General features: G+C 40.7%; 4 protein-coding genes across 5 annotated transcripts; 2 read left to right on the top strand and 2 right to left on the bottom strand.

Annotated features, from left to right (window-relative positions):
• Window positions 1–1,082: 1,082 nt before the first annotated feature.
• Window positions 1,083–3,895, bottom strand: LOC103984053 (protein TIFY 6b). Of its 2 annotated transcripts, none has more exons than XM_018826306.2 (7): window positions 3,734–3,895; window positions 2,832–3,034; window positions 2,494–2,750; window positions 2,294–2,384; window positions 1,840–2,212; window positions 1,661–1,739; window positions 1,083–1,558 (listed from the first exon to the last, which is right to left on the bottom strand). In XM_018826306.2, the coding sequence occupies exons 1-7, from the start codon at window positions 3,789–3,791 to the stop codon at window positions 1,351–1,353; spliced, it is 1,269 nt and encodes a 422-aa protein (XP_018681851.2). In that variant the 5' UTR covers window positions 3,792–3,895; the 3' UTR covers window positions 1,083–1,350. The 2 variants fall into 2 exon arrangements, with proteins under 2 accessions (XP_018681851.2, XP_009399733.2); XM_009401458.3 differs by having other exon boundaries at window positions 1,661–1,718.
• A 6,638-nt stretch (window positions 3,896–10,533) lies between these two features.
• LOC108952905 (uncharacterized) lies at window positions 10,534–12,437 on the bottom strand. The gene is made up of 4 exons (XM_018826342.2): window positions 12,068–12,437; window positions 11,888–11,998; window positions 11,300–11,398; window positions 10,534–11,077 (listed from the first exon to the last, which is right to left on the bottom strand). Exons 1-4 carry the CDS (start codon window positions 12,275–12,277, stop codon window positions 11,072–11,074), a joined length of 426 nt encoding a protein of 141 aa, XP_018681887.2. The 5' UTR covers window positions 12,278–12,437; the 3' UTR covers window positions 10,534–11,071.
• A 1,115-nt stretch (window positions 12,438–13,552) lies between these two features.
• LOC103984052 (HMG-Y-related protein A-like) lies at window positions 13,553–14,510 on the top strand. The gene is made up of 2 exons (XM_009401457.3): window positions 13,553–13,675; window positions 13,759–14,510. Exons 1-2 carry the CDS (start codon window positions 13,625–13,627, stop codon window positions 14,269–14,271), a joined length of 564 nt encoding a protein of 187 aa, XP_009399732.2. The 5' UTR covers window positions 13,553–13,624; the 3' UTR covers window positions 14,272–14,510.
• A 145-nt stretch (window positions 14,511–14,655) lies between these two features.
• LOC108952904 (uncharacterized) lies at window positions 14,656–16,251 on the top strand. Its single transcript, XM_018826338.2, has 3 exons — window positions 14,656–15,426; window positions 15,508–15,618; window positions 15,745–16,251. Exons 1-3 carry the CDS (start codon window positions 15,148–15,150, stop codon window positions 15,823–15,825), a joined length of 471 nt encoding a protein of 156 aa, XP_018681883.2. The 5' UTR covers window positions 14,656–15,147; the 3' UTR covers window positions 15,826–16,251.
• Window positions 16,252–19,166: the final 2,915 nt, after the last annotated feature.

The raw sequence follows: 19,166 nt of genomic DNA, 5'->3' as shown, positions 1-19,166 counted from the left end.
GAAGCCGAAGCATGAACAACATGTGCCACCAAAAAGTTGTGGTCCATCAGAGCTGACACTGACATCCTCATATACAAAAAGTATTTTGTGTTTGCTGAGAGGAGAGGAGATTAGGGAGAGAAGGCAAGAGTTTTCATGGTGAATAGGACTATTCACCGAGGAACACATTGAGCTGTGGTCCTGAGGGGAGAGGGGAGGGGGGGTGATGATGGACTTGCAGTGCCAGTACCAACTTGCATCACAAAAGATCCCTCTGTGGGTCCTGCCTGTGGCCTCTGTTTCAAAGGATGGCTGTCAGAGGAAATGGATTGGACATCATGAAAAATGAGTGGGAGAAAAACATCACTCTCAATCATTTTCTGCACATTGGAATCCCATTCACTTGCCTTATGTCATCATTCCATCTCAAGTCGGAAATTTTGACTTCAACAAAGATGCCTTCGTTGGTCGAGTTTAGGTGTTGATATTAGGTTTTGAAATTACAAAAAAACAAAATATTTATCCATTTTTTTTATAAATATTTTATTTAGTACATCATCCTGAAAGCTTATCAACAACGAAAGATTCTTTAGTAAGATTTTCTAAGCTTTAGAAATAAAAAAATATATATATTTTTATCCCAAATCACATCTTTATCGTTCAAAATAAAATATCTATAATCTAAACTTTTAAAATATTATATCTATAGCTCATAAAAAAATTTAAATTAATATGATAACATAAGAATTCTATTCATGACATAGCAACGACGACGACGACGAAGGTTAACGAGATCACGAAACTGCATCACAAGAATTAAAAAAAGAAAAAAGAGAATGAACGGCTAGTGTTTGCCATTTTGGCGTGCACAAATTGCAAGCAGATTCCTCATCTTTATCATTGATGAGCTGAAAATTACACAGACTGATCGGAACCAAGCAACTTTATTCCCCCCCCCCCCCATCGCGGTAGCCCTCCACCGGTCTGACGAAGATGGGTAGAGTACAAATGTCCAATCGTCTGAGTGGTAGAAGACGAGCTTCTGATAAGAAGAGAAATAAAAGAGTCTTTTAAGCTTAGGGGACCAACGAAATCCATTCTCGGATACTAAAATAATCTTATTATACTGTAGAAGTTTAGGGGAATAATTCAGTCATCCCTCTTGTTAATGACTGAACAGCTCCAATTACAATTTCTACAGACCTCTCTGCTGCAGAAGACACTACTATGATACCTTCTCCCATCTGATGATATATTATGACACTCCCCCAATGAGTAGAGCAAACAATTGAATCTCACATTACAGGCTTTTTCTCTTTTCCTCCCGTCAGAAGAGACGACACTTGGATGGCCGTTCCAATACACACCGAATCATATGGTTAACTTGGTCCCTAAGGACTCCATGCTACCTATGCTGCTCTTTGGGTGTGCCAGAAACCACGAGTCCTCTCGGTAGGTCGAAAGACTGATCTCAGCTGACGAAGATTTGCTCGGCGAGTTGCAGCTCTCGAATCCTCTGCCCCCCTTGTCTTGGGTCATGTTGGAACAAGAAGAAGGATAGGGCAAGGCGTTGGTCATCCTGAAAAATAGCAAGGCAATTACGCATGCGTCGTCGTCCTCGTTCACCTCCAAGTATTGTGCTCGGAGATGGATTCACAACGAAGAATTCAGATAAACCCACCTTTCCTTGCGCTTTTCTAGGAATCGAGCCAGTGATGCCTTCCGAGCTTGAGGTACAGCTGCAAACATGGGTCCGCAATCTATTCAGTTGACAAGAATCTAAGAATCGGTAGTAGGAGAAAGAAAGAGAGGTGTTTGCAGATTCACATGCTTCATGCATCATACATGATTGCAGATTACCTCTTGGCGTGTTATTTGTTGCAGTTCTTGAGCCTAAAGCAGTAGTTGGAGTTTTGGAGGTGTCGTGGAGCCCTGTAGGAACCAGTGGAGCAACGACGGCTTTAGGCCTCGGTGCATCATCGGTGTTGCTAGAACCACCCCCTGCAGCGGCCCTTGCATGCGATGCAACCGATATCGGGCTTGAAAGCCCCGAGCAAGGTGCTACCACGTAAATCGGGGTAGGAATCAAGGTCTGCTTCGTACTAATACCATTAGATCCTAACACTTTGGCTGGCACAGGGGCTGCAGCCGGTAGGGGTGCTTCAGATCTCGGATTGAGAGCATTTGAACTTACATTAGATCCCTTACTCGCCAATAACATAATTGCTCGAGCCTGAAACGCACAGCCAGTTCATAAATTAGCATCACAACCATCCTCCATCTAATTATATCACCATGAGACGGAGAAGATTACCTTATCCAATGGAACATCATCATACACATTCACGCAACCCCCATAGAAGATAGTTAACTGAGCAGTCATATGACTGGGCTTGGGCATATTCCTGGAGAAAGAAATCCATCATACCATAATAGTTAACAAGATGGAAAAGCGGGTGTCTCAAAAAGAGCAATAGAAGACTTGCATCTGAAACTTATTCAACAAAATCTTACCTTGGAGCAAAGGCTCCACCAGCAGGGCCACCGATAGGGCTGTTAACTGCAATCCCACCTCCAGTAGGAAGCTGCTCGAGTGAGGTGACTGCTATATTGGGACCGCTATGGGCAGCCTGAACCTTGAAGAAAGGACCGCCCATGTTGACAGGAATCATGTGACATGTAGTAGCATCAAGGGAAGAACCAGTGCTCTGAGGCTGGTATCCATGCATGGGATGCTGGTTGATGCTTTGTCTTCCGAGACCAAAGCTTTTCTGCAAGATCATGACACAAGAAGATGAAGCACCAGTGCGATTCACGATGTCTGAAACCAACCGGGAAGTCGATGCACACACCTGAGATGCTACAGCATGGGAAGCTTTCTGACTGGGTTCAAAGACAGCCATGCTTGGCAGAGGATGAAACCTCGAAGAAGACGAGTGCTTATCGAAGAAATAGTTCCTAGCCTTCTCCTCCTGAGCGGCCTTGTAGAACACGAATGGCTGCATGGTGGAGACGTTTGAGAAGGGCCACTGAACCGCTGACCCACCAAAGAGAGCTGAGAGATTGGAAACGAAAAAGAAACAATTGCGCATAAGGGAAATCTGGAATAGAATAACAAGCATCATCTACCATGATCTCAGTAACCGGATATCGATTAACCACTAAAAATCTAAACTACAAAGAATTACAACATGATGGATCTGTGGACTAAAAACTCCGAGTGCTCTGCTTTTGTTTCACGATGGAATTGACTGCACGTACGCATATGCAAAATTGAAGCCAAAGCAATCATAGCGGCAAGAAAACTTGCAAGGAAAGCATGCCATCTAAATCATTACAGGCTGAGCCTCAGCCTATTTCAACACTTAACTAAAAAGATGGTAAGCAAGAATCAGAAGAGAAACACCACTGAGAGACCGTCGCCTGATTGGAAAAAATGGTAACAAGAATTTATTCGGAACTCCTACTATTTTTCATCTCCACACCACTATAAAATCATCATCTTTCCATACAATCCAAACAGCACAGCAGCAAAATCATTCGGAGAACCAAAGAAATCATTCAAAATCGCATCTTTAGCGGATAACCACCAAATAAACCTTAAAAAGGAGAGGAAAAAAGACAACTTTGTAAAAAAAATAAAAAAAGGAGAAAAAAAAATACGAGAAAGACAACTAGAGCTCCATGGATCCAATGGAAAAGTTCAAGCAAATAATAATAATAATAATAATTATTATTATTATTATGATAGTACCTGCATCTTGGCGGTTCCCCGAATCCCTCCCGTGAATTCCCAAGAAATCCCTCTCCATCGCTCGATCTGATTCGGAAAGAAACCTATTCCTTCTTCTTCTCTTCGAGGAGCTACCGAATCCTGCTGAAAATTTCTTTCTTCTCGTGAATGGGAGGGTAATTAAAAGGAACCGACTCCCTCCCGGTGGTTGATATAGCGATGGAGTGGAGCGCCACCGGCTGTTGCCGGTCGCGGACCACGTGCGCGGCGAAAGAGGACTCCTTGCGTCGCACGCGAACCCATCCGGCGCGGAGGGCGACCCGGCGTGGTCCCTGGGAGCCGACACGTGCTGCGCCGCGCCGCGCCAGCGAGCTCCCGTGTGGCTGGGCCCCGCCGAGCCACCTGGCCTTCGTCACGTGACGAGGCGCCCCCTCCGTCGGCGATTAATCGCGGCGTACGGAAGCGTACATCGATTGATTTCCTCCTCGTGTTTTTGGTGTGTGTAAACACTGCAACGAGGTTTGGGGGTTTCGACTTTTTGGACCGTGGAATTATTGTGCAAATTATAATAGAAAGAAGCGTCGGATGGATTCATTTTAACTTAAATTATCTATTTTTTTATTACATTAAATGATATATTAGACACTCGACCGTAAGATTCATCACTTACAGCCGGACGACCAACGGTTGGCAGGCAAATAACATACCAATTTAACACTTTTTACCGCCCACTTAAAACATATCGTAATATACAAATCTTGAATCCAATCAATGCTAAGATTCGTGGTATTTAAGGACCACTTTCGCGATGAGCAAGCATTGGATTCGATCATTTTGTGGGGTCACAAATCTTGAATCCTGCAAATATACTTAGCATTTAATTAATCTTTGATAATATGCTTAGATATTCCCAGCAAGATTAATGATACTGTAGTGGTTATATATATATATATATGGGTTAGTCGTTGTCAATGGGTGGCAAATGCCACTTAAGGAAATTAAAGTGTTGAGGACGAGGTCAAGTTCTTTTTTAATACCCGAAATTAGCCGATTAGCTTAAACTAGATTGAGCACACTTTTAACTGAGTTTGAGTAGAAAAATAGATACCCGAGTTAGATTTACTTCCTTGGGTTTAGGAAGGGTACAATTTACAGGTCTCTAATGTGTATCTTATGTTTCTAAATAATAGTAGAATGAGTTCAGTAACTCTTTATCTACTTTTTTTTTTAAGTATGTTCAAATAGAAAATTATTAGCTAAACTAACCAGTATATTCAATTTGAAGCATGTTTAAGTAATTTTAGTATAAAATATTTGTCACTTAAGCTAATCAACATATTTAAAATTTTATTAAATGAGATCTTGAATTTTCTATGTTTAGTTATCACACCAAAATTTAGGTATTTAACTTCAAATCTAGATGTTTGTGATATTGTTATGAAAAATATTGATGATGAGCCCGACTTGGTTCGAGCTCACATGCATGCGTAAGAAATCTTCATATATAATCAAGAAGGTCTCGAATACTCAATCTAGTGTCGACTTGCATAGAGACCAAGATTGGATAGAGTTCTCGATATGATCATTATGATACTTAAGTTAGTAACAAAATGAATTAAAGAGTTTTCGTAAATAATCATCACCCTCAATTACGATGATATGTTAGACATTTGTAATTAATTCAATTGGAATGGAAGAAATATTTTCTTAACATTTTATATTAAGATGATATCCATATGACTCGACCCCCTTGATTAGATCTGGGTATAATCTATCGAGCCCTATTAATTCTACGATGTATGTATGGAGCTCTTAATAACCAATTGTTCTTCCCACCATGAGTTTAATATATGGCTATATACATTTATGTTTTGTGAATTCTCTCACTAATTTCTTCCCTTGTAAGAGCTGGATGATGTCTCACATGCTTGCCTTTGGGGGTAGCTTGTAACATGAGGAATTTAAAGCACGATGTCCCATTGATTAGGTGACTGGAACATCACTTGAGTGACAGAATGCTCTTGTCCTGTCCCTTTCCATGGTTTCATGACAAAGTAATATGTGCAGTCGAGCATCTTTCCTGACAACTCCTTTTCATCTTGTGATTTGTCCGCCCCAACCTATTGGTTGACTAATTTGATTCTGAGATGAGTACTTTCTATAGAGAATTAGAGAAGTTTGACCGGGAAATTAGGTCCGAGACAAATTGAGTTGTGTATATACAATAAAGAATGAGTTGTAAGAGAGAGGTATAGATAAGATTCATAATGTTTGAGTGTTGGTGCAGTCAATAAAGGAGAAATCGAACGTGATATTGAGATGCATTACTTTGATCATTGGCGTCGATGAGGCCATCAGAGACGAGACATAAACATGTTATTTAATCCCTCCCCTTTATTCTCTCAAGTCAAACGATTAGTAAGTATATTGCATGGTGTCAATCAACCTTATACATGCATGCATGGTTGAGTAGTACGTACTTACGGAAAGCTTCCCTTTTGATTCGTTAATGAAGATTAGTGTTAGCTTATTCCAACAGTACACTAACATCTCCTCTTAAAATAATTTTGAATAAATGCAAATTCTTCGCAATAATCAGAGCATTTTCTTTTTTTTGGTTTACAATTGGTATGATTAATCATAGTCTCTTCTTTTGAGTGTTAGAATTGAATGCATGCATCTGAAAGCCAAATTTTAATATCTACGTGACGTAAAGATATGAGTTATTTTTCTTTTGGTCAGACATTAGAGATGATTTGTGGGCCAAAAGTTCACAACTATTTGCATCACATAGTCACATTGATAAGATATAAATTGCTCGTAGTCATTTCTTGCTTTTCATATGACTCCACTCCACGTGCATCACATGCATATCCTTTTCACATACCCTCAAAAAAAAAAATATATATATATATATATGATAGGATACATTTTGGTAATATACCCTCCAACCACGGTTCATAGTCACGTTTGCCTTAGCACAGTCTCACCCCACAAAGGTCAGGACGACGTAGCCCGAGCACAGTATTGCCTTGCAAAAGTCGAGTCGGCAATCATAAATATGACAGGTACGGGTGATCTCCGGGGGGAAAGACATAAAAGCCCCCTCGCAGGGTAGTGAGGAGGGGTTTTTTGCCACTCAATTCAAACCAGAGCTTGGAGGGGTCGAAGTCGGAAACCCCTTCCCAACCTTGACATGTGTGCAAGGACCGGAGGCCAAGAAGCAGGCGATCAACCCGAGTGAGTCTCCGATTTTGAAGCCAGAGCCCAAGCCCGAACTTGTTAGACTACGATCCTTGTCGACTGAATGTCGACGTGAATGATCCTGCGCATCCGGGACTGAACCAAGCCATGACAGCTCACTCTGCCACGGTGTAAAGGATCCCCATCAATATATATATTAGCAGCACTGCTCATAGGGTGTATGTCATGGGTATGTACAGTGGGCGTATGTATTACTCTTTGTACATAGAAGAAGAAGAAGAAGAAGAAGAAGAATGCATGTAACCATTAATTGGAAGAAGAAGAAGAAGAAGAAGAAGAAGAAGAAGAAGAAGAAGAAGAAGAATAGTTAGGTTGACGGATGCATGTAACCATTAATTGGAAGGTGGCTGGGGATTCTCCTCGGCAAATGCTCGGCTGTGGGCTGCTGCCGACAACCATGAGAGGGAGGCAGGAAGAAAAAGACAGGAGAAGGACAAGGAGGGGCGCAGTGGATGATGGGAGATGGCCATGTGAGCATGCCTTTAATGGCAAAGCTTTTGGACCTCCTCCTCCTCCCGCTGCTGCTGGTGCTGTTAGCTGCCGCTGCACTGCGCTGCCGCAGCGTTAAGGAATTGAATGAAGGAATGACAAATGTGTACGAAAGCATCGACCTCATCCACATCCAAACCTTACACCACTCTCGTGACTGCAACAATCTGACTTCAGTTCTTCATGCTTCCATATGTCTTTAGTATTCATTTCCCAAGCGATTTTGGGCACCGTTAGATAGTAACTGTAATTCATCATCATCAGATTAAATATTTCGGTCTCCTCTGATCATCTAACATTATCTCTTCTTCGTCTTGAAGTGCTTCGATGATCGATCAAAAACAAAAAAGACAATTTGGGATTAGGATTCTTGCACTCACTCCAAGAGGAGATTAGAGAAGTGTTGGATGCCTTTGTGTTTGTGGTCCTATGGACACAAAACCCAAATACTTGTTTGCCATATGTCTCATGTGCTCCTATTAAAGCAAGTTGCATTATGCCATATGATGGTTCCTTTGGGTCCACTTTGCATGCAAAAATAAGTGGAGCTCGAGTGCCCCCACGATCCAACATTTGAAGGCTTTTAATTATTTGCATATTTGATGTTAGTATAACCCCCCAATGTTCAATGCTTTAATCCTAATCATTCTAATAATTTCGAAGGTACATATTCCATATATAGCACATGACGATGGGTCCATGAATGATTTAAGTCCTGCAAAAGATATATATTGGCTCTCAGGTTGGTCCTGGAAATGCCCATCGAGCAGGTGTCATTGTCCCAAACAAATAGTGAACGGAGATCAGCACCGAGCCCCACAGTTTAGTCCAACCCTTTTGATTACTGACCCAATCCCCAAGCCCTGTAACTTCTCACTGCGTTTCAAGTTTAAACACCACTAAAAGGACGAGAGAAAGAAGAAAGAATGTTAAAAGCCACAAGTTAATGCGTGCCTTACTCTTTTTGATTTTGCAGGAAGTGAAGAAGATGGGTGTTGTTGTTGTTCTTTTAGGATTTCTTTTGCCCATCAGTGATTGATCCAAGAACAACGAGGACCACCGAATTGGACACAGAGAAGCGGTGTTCACGGGCTAAATAAAGAGAGAGCGAAAGGGGTAGGCAGAAGTCGTTCCAAGAACTTTTCTCCTCCTTTCCGGTTCTCTATCAAATCTGCAAGTGTGGAGTCAGCATGTTAGGTTTGTGAGAGATCCAACGGATAAAGATGAGAAGGTTTACGAGAGGCATGTTTAACACATGACATGCATCCAACAAGTAGAACCCATACGGTGTCTATGAAACTTGCTTTTTCTCTTTCTCTTCCTAAACTGCTTTTTCATACTCATAAAGGTCCGTGGTAGAGCAGCCAAAAGGAACATCTTTGGAATGGAAATCCAAATCATTAAACAACACTTTTAAGATACGTCTGTCGATTAATTATTAATCCTATCGATCATAAATTTGGTTTCCCTTCTTATTGGTATTAGGTAGGATATATGAAAGCTGATAATTTAACGGGGATAATGATTTCCCTAATCATTCAAGGTATACTCACAGCACTTCTTGTGTACTGGATGTTCACTTTTGCACAATGTTCTTGTTACAATGGCAATAATATCACGTTGACTACAAAACAGCAGCAATTGGTACAAGGTGAGTAGACAAAAACTATTTCGTGTACTGGCTAATGTAAATTATGTTTGGGTATCATTGAAAACCGATATGAATTGAAGGAAAATGAGGAGAAAAAGAAGGACAATGTGGAGAAAATTATATATATATATATATATAATGACTTAATTATATGGTTTTGATATAAATTTTAGATTTTTTTTGTTAATAGCTCTCTGTAAAGGATAAATTTTGATAAAAAGGGATTTTTTTTCTCATAATCGAATATGATTTGACCGACGCATCGATCATTTAAATTGGAAGAAACGAAAACTTATTTTAATTTTTTATCCAATAAATATTCAGATTAAGAGTATTCTTGATTTTTTTTTTTCCGATCACACCGAGGTGCTGATGGAAGTAATTAAAGTGCAAGGAGAGGTATTCCTTCAAAAAGCAAATATGCACCAAAACAGTGAATCCGAAAGTTCACCGTACCACTTCAAAACATACTCGAAGACGAGACAGCAGCCGTACGTGCAGATGGAGGAATTCGCCATGCGATGACAAGTTCGGATGAATTGACGCATGCGACGACGGACACCACAAGACCATGCAGACGAATAGTGGTGTGAACAAGTGGCTCAGAGCCGGTGATCCAATTACATTCTTATCCGAGAAGAAAGCCTCTCCTTTTATTGCTCACCACACAACTAAAGGAGGGAGAGGGACAGAGAGAGAAGACGTGACTACTCCTGCCGCAGGGGATCTCAGGATCCAAATGGGCGAGCAGGAACGTGATGTTTAACAAACTGTCATATAACCATGTGAGAGGTGAGGCCTAAACGGTGAGAGAATGGACAACCTACTAACCCTGGCGGCCCTCATCACAACCCCTATCGTCCCTCACCAGGCGCGTGGTCTGCTGTAACTCTGTCGCTTGTTTGGTCTTGCCAACAACGGAGTTGCAGTTGGAAGAGGAAAAAGGAGGGCTGAGGACGTGACACCATTGGATGAGTTTGCTTCTCTCTCTGTCTCTTCTCTCTTTCTTCTGGGAAAGCACATGGACTGAAAATGATGGCATGGCAGATTCGGAAACAGTGCAGCGGCAGTTCAAAAAGCAGCTTTAAATGTTAGCCCTTATGTTTTTTTGAGCACGTTTAATGACTGCACTCCTTTTTTTCAGACTGCACTCGTTTGGCTTGTCAAATTTTAATAATATTGTTTGTATTAATGTGATCTTTATGGTTAGACCTAATATTTTTGGCCTGAAGGAAGATCACATTAATACAAACATAAAGATTTAACTAAAGGATGTCAAATTTTTACCTGATAGACAAACTTGAAAGGGAGAATAAATCGGTAACAGGATCTAACATGCTTGAGGAACATAAAGATTCTAAAGACGAACCTAAATATATAAAAGATTTCACAGATCAAACATGATGAATTACCACCCAAAATTATCCTAGAAATGGTAGAGGGGAAAAAGAACATGAATCATAACAAATATATAAGCCGATGGAACACGATGAGCAGTTTGCACGCGAAAGGCCCGTTCTTGAGTGGGCGGGCCCAAGGAAATGAGGTTGTTGAACTCGTCGGAGAGCTTCTCCGCTGTGGCTTCAACAAGGCAATATAATTTGATGTTTGATATAACTCATGAAATATTTTCCCTATGTAAATGAAACTGTAGATACACTTCAACACTGAGACCTCAAAATTACTTTGAACAGCAAACCTACGGAAACAAAAAGTCATATCATTTGAGTAAAATCTTAGTTCATATATGCATTTTATAACACGAGCAACGTACTGACATGTCCTCTATGAAATGAACATTATCATAACATGAAACAGTTTCAGCACCATAAAAGTATCAGTTGTAGAATTCTGAAACAGGTATCATCCAAAGAGAGTAGATCTTACAGGAGACGTGTTGGACAAGTAAAAACACTCTCCTAGTCCGGTCAATCTGCCTCCACTTTTGTTCGTGCTCAATCCTGCAATTTCAAGCATAGGAAATGCTGTGAATTAGAGACCTCGAGATACTCTTCACAGAAAATTCTTACTGGCATTACTAAGAATTCCAAGGGCTGAAATACATGCATGCACGCTACTCGTCCTTGTATATTGTTATTAATCAAAATTTAGATATCTAAACAAGTTTACATTCGTTTGAAGAGCATATGGCTTTGCATTAGGAAATGGAAGACATCTGATACCTCTTTCTTAGTTTTCTGACGGATTTCAGGATCATGCACTTGTGGCTCAGTGGGTTTGATCCTTCTCAACAAATCAATCTTTGAAGCCAGTGCTGAAACCTAAAAAGACGAAGAATTTAAGATTTATTGGTTAGCAAACCGAAGGTAAACAAATCATGTGCTATTAACCTTTTAAGAAATTATCAGAAAGCTTTTCTTATATGCAACAAGCACACCTACTGCATTGTCCAAGATGAAACAGAACGTGTAGAAGGAATAGGTAAACACACTTATATCATCCAGGATCAAATCTTCTTTGGGGGTTCAATCCATCTAGTAGTCTAAGGTTTGCATATCACATGGAACCAAGTAAATACCGTAGACATTTGTTCAATAGCTGCAAACCTGAGTTTAGGAGACCATAAAACAGAAAAGTTGAATAGAAACAGTACATATATGAAAAGGAAGACAAAATCTTCCATGATTGCAATGAAATCATACTGCTATTTATGCGCAGTGCATTCCTGGACTCTGATACAGTTACCCAATAGTAAAAGAAAGCCCGCAAACCAAAGAAAGAGAGAAAGCCTGCCAAGATCCATGTCGTACCATTGCTTTGGATTCTTCGGTTTGCTTGATCAGATTATTGGTCCTCGATGTCAACTGGGCCTTCTTGTTGTCGCAGTCCCACAGCCAGTCTTCGTTCTCGCGCCTTTCCTCCTGCAGCCATCACAACAAATTGAGCACGAGAACAGAGGAGGATGGGCGAGGGTGACAGAGAGGACGAACCGGGTACCATTCCTTGCCGTGTATCCGCATATACATGCGGTGCTCGACCTTTTGAATTTGCAGAATGAGACGGCGGATTTCCTCCTGACGGGCGACGATCTGAGCCTGCAAGGTTGACGCCCCTTCAGTAGGAGGATCCCCCGACGAGGAGCTCTCGCCGATTGCATGGGTATGTCTTGGGAGGAGCGGCACTTTCGATGTGGATGCCATTGCTGCTCTCGTGGCTGGAAACAGAGAGTTAGACCATTCTGATAAAGGAGAAGAAAACAAAGAGAGAAACCAAAGAAGACGCCGAGGAAAGAGCTCAGGAAGCAAGCAAGAGATGGGGGAGCAAAGGAACAATGTTGAGGCTGAAGACTGCACGATGAGAAGCTTTACACGACAAGACGAAGGGACCGAAGTCGTTACAACGAACGTAACAAACTAAACTACATGACAAGACTCCCACGGTTAAAACATTAATTAGTTAACATTCTTTTATTCATATTTTACAAGAGGAAAAATTATATATATATATATAATTTAATTTGGATGGTGAGTACAGTTAATGCGTACATTATCGAGTTGGGTTGGGTAAGAAAATAAGTTACGCTAATAAACTGCGACTTCATACGTGTGGGCCAATTGTGATGTGTTGGCTACATCTTTCTACTGATTGCTCCTCTCTCATGAGCCAGAGCGGTCCGACTAGGTCCAACAAGATTCGTGCTCACGAGATCCACATATGACCTACGCCCATGATCAATGTCGAATTCATTTGGCTTTTGGCGCCACAATCCCGTTTGCCTCCGCTTTCACAGTCGAATCAATTCGACTGTATTCTATACGTATCAAAAGACATTTAATTCGATTTAAATGGATAGTATAAATCCGAAGATAGAAAAGGGGAAAAAAAAAAGAAATCAAAACGATTCGACGCCATTATTATGGAACGACCGAAGCCGAGCTCGTCACGTCACTTGGTGCGCAGGCGAGCGAATCCGGAGACCGGTCAACTGCCTTAAAAGGAGAAGCTCGACCCAGAGATGGGGCCGCCCGTTTACACTAATTGTGGAAACCAAATAAAGGAGAGCACTGTCGAAAAAGGAAGCACGAGAGCGTAATAAATAAAGGGAAAGCACAAAGAGCCAACACATTTGAAGTTTGAATGAATACATTTATGTCGCCACCCCAAACTGCCCTCCGCTTTAATTCTTTCATACCAATAAGATGATTCAAATAGGTGGCATTTAAGGGAATAAAGTTAAAAGGGAGACCTGTTTGTTACATGGTAAACCAAAACGATGAAAGGACAAGGAGGACATCATAAAAGAATTAATAAACAGGGGAGGCTCGAACCCATCCACGGCAGCGATCCGCGTGTTCCATTGTTACACCACTTTTTACCGTCCGATGGAGAGAATGTATTATAATCTAGACCGTCCATTTTACCTTTGCCCTTTCTATTTCTTTTCTATTGTATTCCTTCCGAACACCCTTTTAAATGCCACCCCCACCCACCATTAACGTGTCTGAAAAGCCAAAGCGAGTCAAACTGAGCTCCGCTCTCACTCCCCCATGGCGACCGAGGAAGTCAGCAAGCCTCCGAGCCATCCTACTTACCCTGAGGTACCGTTCGCAACTTTGGTTGACCTTATTTGCTTGTTTGCTCCGGTGGATGCTAAGGATCGCCTTCTCGATCGGGGTTGCAGATGATAATGGCGGCGATCGAGGCGCTGGACGAGAAGGGCGGGTCGAACAAGTCGGCGATCGCTAGGCACATAGCATCGACGTACCAGGACCTGTCGGAGTCGCACGCGTCTTTGCTCACCGCGCACCTCGCCCGCATGAAGGAGAGCGGTGAGCTGCTGTTCGTCAAGAACAACTACATGCGGCCAGGGCCCGACGTGCCGCCCAAGCGCGGGCGCGGGCGGCCGCCGAAGCCCAAGCCGGAGCTGCCTCCGGGCGAGACAGCGGCACCGCGGCCACCGCCACGCCCGCGCGGCCGGCCGCCGAAGCCTAAAGACCCTGTCGCCGCGGCCGTCGCGAAGGCCACCAGCGGGATGCCCCGGCGCAGGGGTCGCCCCCCGAAGAAGGTTGCTCGGTCGGCGGGGACGGAGGCAGGGTCTTCAACCGCCCCTGCGACAGCGGGAGGAGGGGTTAAGAGGGGAAGGGGGAGGCCGCCAAAGGTGAAGCCAGCAGTGGCGAGCGATGACGCCGTCTAAGTGAAGACTGTGGAGTGGAATGTCGGGTCAACCCCTAATTGATGACTTCAAACTTACTGTTATTGTCGTTTTTTCCTCCCTTTTTTACTTTAATTTATTGTCTATTGCTGTTAGGTTAATTTGGTCGGGCTGTTTGGGGGAAGGCAAAGATGGATGTCTGTAACGTGTACATTATGGTGAGATGTCGTGGTTGACTACGCTATTGGAATTGACCGCCGTGATCAGTGTTGTGTTTACTCCATTCTTGTGTTGTTTCTTCTTCTTCAGAAGCTTGACTCTTTACTTTGTCTTGAACTGTTGACTCTTGAGTCCACTGGTTTCGTTTGGTCAACTTGGTGAACTTTGATCGACCCCAAACCTGTAAAGCCAGTGTACTAGTTTTAACTTTTTTTCCCTGTTCTTATTTATGACTAATGTTTTAGATTAGTAATAAAGACATGTCAGATTAAAAATAGTACTAATTTTAGGTATCATAATTTCACTTTATAATTCAAGTAATTGTCATAAATATCCAGTGGGAATTCCCACGATGATTTCTTATATGGTTATCAATCATACTAAATATGAAGGACTATGTCCATCCTCATACCAGCTATTATGATTTGGCTCAATAAATTAACTGATTCATTAACGTTCATATGATGACTTGTGAATCAAAGGGAGTCATGTCACATATTTCGTTAAGTTTGTTGTAACCACCTCCCTCCCATTCCTCTTGCTGTTTAAAGCTTCTCTTGAAGTAGTCTTTCGACTCTCTAACTCTGTCCCTCTCCTCCCACTGAGCCCCATCTCTTCCTTCCTTCTTGAGCTCAACGTATTCCTCAGCTCTAGTCCGTCGTCTTCTATCTAACTCCGTTTCCAGCTATAAGCCCACCAATGGCGATCGCCTCAGGAGAAGACGGCAGTTCCATTCCAAAGGACGGCGGGAGATCGAGCTCGTCGTCGGCTGGTTTTCTTGCCGGGCAGCCCCCGCTCCCCCCAGGCCACACCAAATGGCCCACCGAGAAATCGACGGCTCGTGATCCGGCTGAAGCGAAGGTGCCCTCCTTGCGGCTATTGCTGGCTGCCTGTCAGAAGGAAGTCAACCTCGTCAGCGAAAAGATCAGTCTATTCGAGAACCAAAAATCGGAGGAGTTCGGCTTGCAACACTACCCCGTTCGTCCTCTTCCTCTCGGCTCCGGTTCTAATTGATGGTTTCTTGGATTACGCATGACCTCTGTTGTGATCCAAATGCAGAGGAGAACGCAGGAGTACGAAATGAAGCTGTCGGAGTGCGAGAAGATGATAGCTGAACTGAGACCAAAGCTCCACCAGCTGCTCCCCGACACCAGACGCATCGAAATAAAGGTACGAGACGTATCTTGAGCGCAAGAAATAAACGTTCTGTGGCTTTCTTTGGTTCCTACTGATGTGGTCTTTCTTCTATGATCTCCTTTTTCTTCTCCGATATCGGGAAATTCTTGGATCCTATAGGTCGACACGTTGACTTCTAGGATCGAAGCGTTGAAGAAAAGAGCCTCTAAACCGAAAGAACCTGATCCATCAGAAAGCTGAAAAGGAGGTATCAGATGCTTGCATCATTCAACAGCTTCGAACCGCTCATAAATTCTTCTTCTGCAAAGTTAATGCTGTCATTAGCAAGTAGTGGTACTGCCTGTATGATGATATATCAGGTTGCTGTTATCTGAAGCTTTGGTGTTGGTTTAGCAGTCATTCCATCTTCGCATCCAATTTGTGCAGTATGAAGCGTAAAAACATCTCTGGAGGTGGATTGACGAAGCTTTACAGATCATTTTTACCTCTCCCACACATTTCTCCTGGAAAACCTAATGATACTTAAGAGGCAATCTGTTTTAGTACTCTGCAACAGATATCTTTTGTGCTGCTAAAGCTGTTGATTGTGATTCCACATGTTAGTACAATCAATGTTCATATTGCAAATTGCTTCAAGGATTTGAACACAACTAAAAACTGACTCAGTTGAAGTCTTCTAAAAAGAGTGTTGGGTTGTATCATCTTCTCGTCTTTGATTTATATCAAGCATCAAATATTGTTTGAATGTTGGGTTATAAGTGTTAGAAATGATATTATTCAAAAAAATAAATCATGATAAAATTATGATTATTCTGTTAATATGTTATCATGATTCTAAATTATAAAAATTATAATAACATATTATCACAATTTTATCAAATAACGAGGATTATAATTTTAATGTGATCTCCAATATTATGAAATAATTTAGATAAATATTTTATATTTATTATTGATTTAAAAAAATATATATAATTATCATATTTTGTAAATGCTTTTTGTGTACAAGCATTTCTTTCTTGTAATCTGGTTTAGGTTTTTTCTTCTTTACTTTTCAATATGGTTCGTAATGACTGTTCCACTAGCCATTTATCTTAAATCATTTTACTCTTGAAAATACTCTTCTTTATTAACATTGTGACTTAGGATCCTCTCAAACTCATGTCAACAAACTATACCTCTTATTATACTCAATTTTATTCTCTTTTAATTGTTATGATTTTATAGGTTATGTAGAAAGTATCATCACTAGTCATCCACAAACAATTACTTGAAGTTTTTTTTGGATATGTTAATATCATTATCCTTTTTTTCCCTCAAATTATTTCATACATAGCATTTACAAAATCCTCTCATGAAATGTGATCCAAGAATATAATAATATATGTTAACCAATCTTGTGATTATTTCATGTAACTTCAAAAAACTCATTTCCAGTTTCCTAAGGGTATGTAATCTATTTCTGACTATACGTAATATGTTAAAACTCAAGCAAATATATTTGGTGTGGTTGATTCACCTTTTCATAATTCAGAGATTATTTTTATATATTAAATGGTCTTAATTTAGATTATCTTGGCTCTGGTTCATGCTCATGATAAATTTATATCTTTAAAAAAATCATAATAAGTTTTATGACTATAAAACTTAAAAGTCACCACTTTGTGATGTTATTTTTATATTAACCAATTTTGCTAACAACATTAATTCTAGCAACAAATGTAAGATCTACAACAAGTATTCGTCCAAACAATCATTCGGGAGACAACATGTAATAAAATCATAACAAAAATATCAATAAATCTGAGCAATAATTTAACAATAAAGTGACATATCAAATATATGACATGTCAGGACACTTTGCAATGAAATATGTAAGCTATAATTGGATGAATATTTTAACCTTAATATCCATCTTATTTTTTATATCCTATTACACCACCAACTCAGTTTTCATTGCTACTATCGTGTGCTCACTTTGTTACTTAATATTTTTAATCTTTATTAAATTGATTTATCTATTTTATGGCTTTTGAGGTGATGATAAAAGTCTTAAAAGAACTTATGCTAGTTCTACAAACATTTTCTCTGTTTTTGATGTAAAGAAGAACATAATATTTATCTCTAAATTATATTCTTATAATAATATTTTCATTGAATTCTTATCATCTTCATTTGTTGTAAAATATTTTAATATGAGGGTATATCTGCTAGTCATAGGTGCCCTACAAGTCAATCACGTGAGTGATGACAGTGTGATTTGACATGTAGTCTTTTTACTTATTATTATTATTTGGTATTTTATCACTTTATATTGCTTATTGCTTGAATATATTGTGATGTCCATGAATCTGTGTAATATGAGTCAGATCGTGATGAGATCACGATAATGAGACCGATTCATCTTTAAACATAAATCCTAAATAATCTCAATTATAAGTTACTCGAGAAGGACATTGAGATAATTAGACAGACTAGTGTGCTATATACCCATCTATATGATGGATGCAGTTGGTCTCATAGCTACTCATATGGGGACACTAAGGATATAGTACAGGTGCTCATTGGAAAATGAGTTCACTGATTGATCTGCTTACGGAATGCTGGATGGTTGATGATGTCTTATCGTCAGACAACTATTTCGTAGCCCCAATGGTGTATATAGTCATTAGACTTGAGAAACCAAGGATGTCCTATATGAGTACTCCACTATTTGATACCGGACTTATAGGTCTGGAGGTTCCAAATCTAGCATAACCGGTCATCGGGAGTTGTAGCCAACTTTATGAGGACTATCGAGTGTCGATAGAGGATCATCCGCTTTCACTATCATGAGAGGACTATCTCATATATTCTTGCTCAGACAAATCCCTAGCCATAGTCATTTGGATTGAGAAAAAGAGTTCTATGGGAGACTCTGATTAGAGTGAGACTCGAGTAAAAACCATATGGGTATGACAGCACCATGCCCGGGATATAGTCTCTAGGATATTAAATGGATAAATGACTATAGGTACATGGTAATTGAGGACATACATGTCCAATGGATTGGATTCTCCTGTATCGTTTGGGGACTACGGCGTAGTGGCTTTTATTTCCATAGTCAATGAGTTGAGTGAATTATTATGGAGATACTAATTCATTGAGCCAGAAGAAGTTCTAATATGTATGACTCATAACCAGCTCGATATTGGGCCTAGAGGATCACATATATATGGTAAGCATTGTGATGAGTAGAGGTTTAGATATAAGATATCTGTCGGAGCCCATATCTTATTGGATATCTAATAAGCCCATAAATTATTGGATCCTATAGATCAGATCTAATAAGAGCCAATGAGAAGCTTGGGTAGTTGGATGAAGATCGAATACCGAATAGGGCATGATCCATTAGGGTTAAGTTGATAAGAGATCTCTATAAATAGGAGGGAACTAATGGTTCATAGGCTAGAGCATCTCTGGGTTACCATCTGCTATTCTCCTCTCATTCTCTTGTTGTGTAGATCACTACTAGAGAGGAGGGCGCTTGATCTCTTTCACCATATTATAGAGATTTGTAGGGATTTAAGGACCTACGATCT

The sequence above is a fragment of the Musa acuminata genome, chromosome BXJ2-5 (genome assembly GCF_036884655.1).
Source record: "Musa acuminata AAA Group cultivar baxijiao chromosome BXJ2-5, Cavendish_Baxijiao_AAA, whole genome shotgun sequence".
In the NCBI taxonomy this organism is placed as follows: Eukaryota; Viridiplantae; Streptophyta; class Magnoliopsida; order Zingiberales; family Musaceae; genus Musa; species Musa acuminata.
This window is presented reverse-complemented; position numbering and strand designations above follow the sequence as displayed.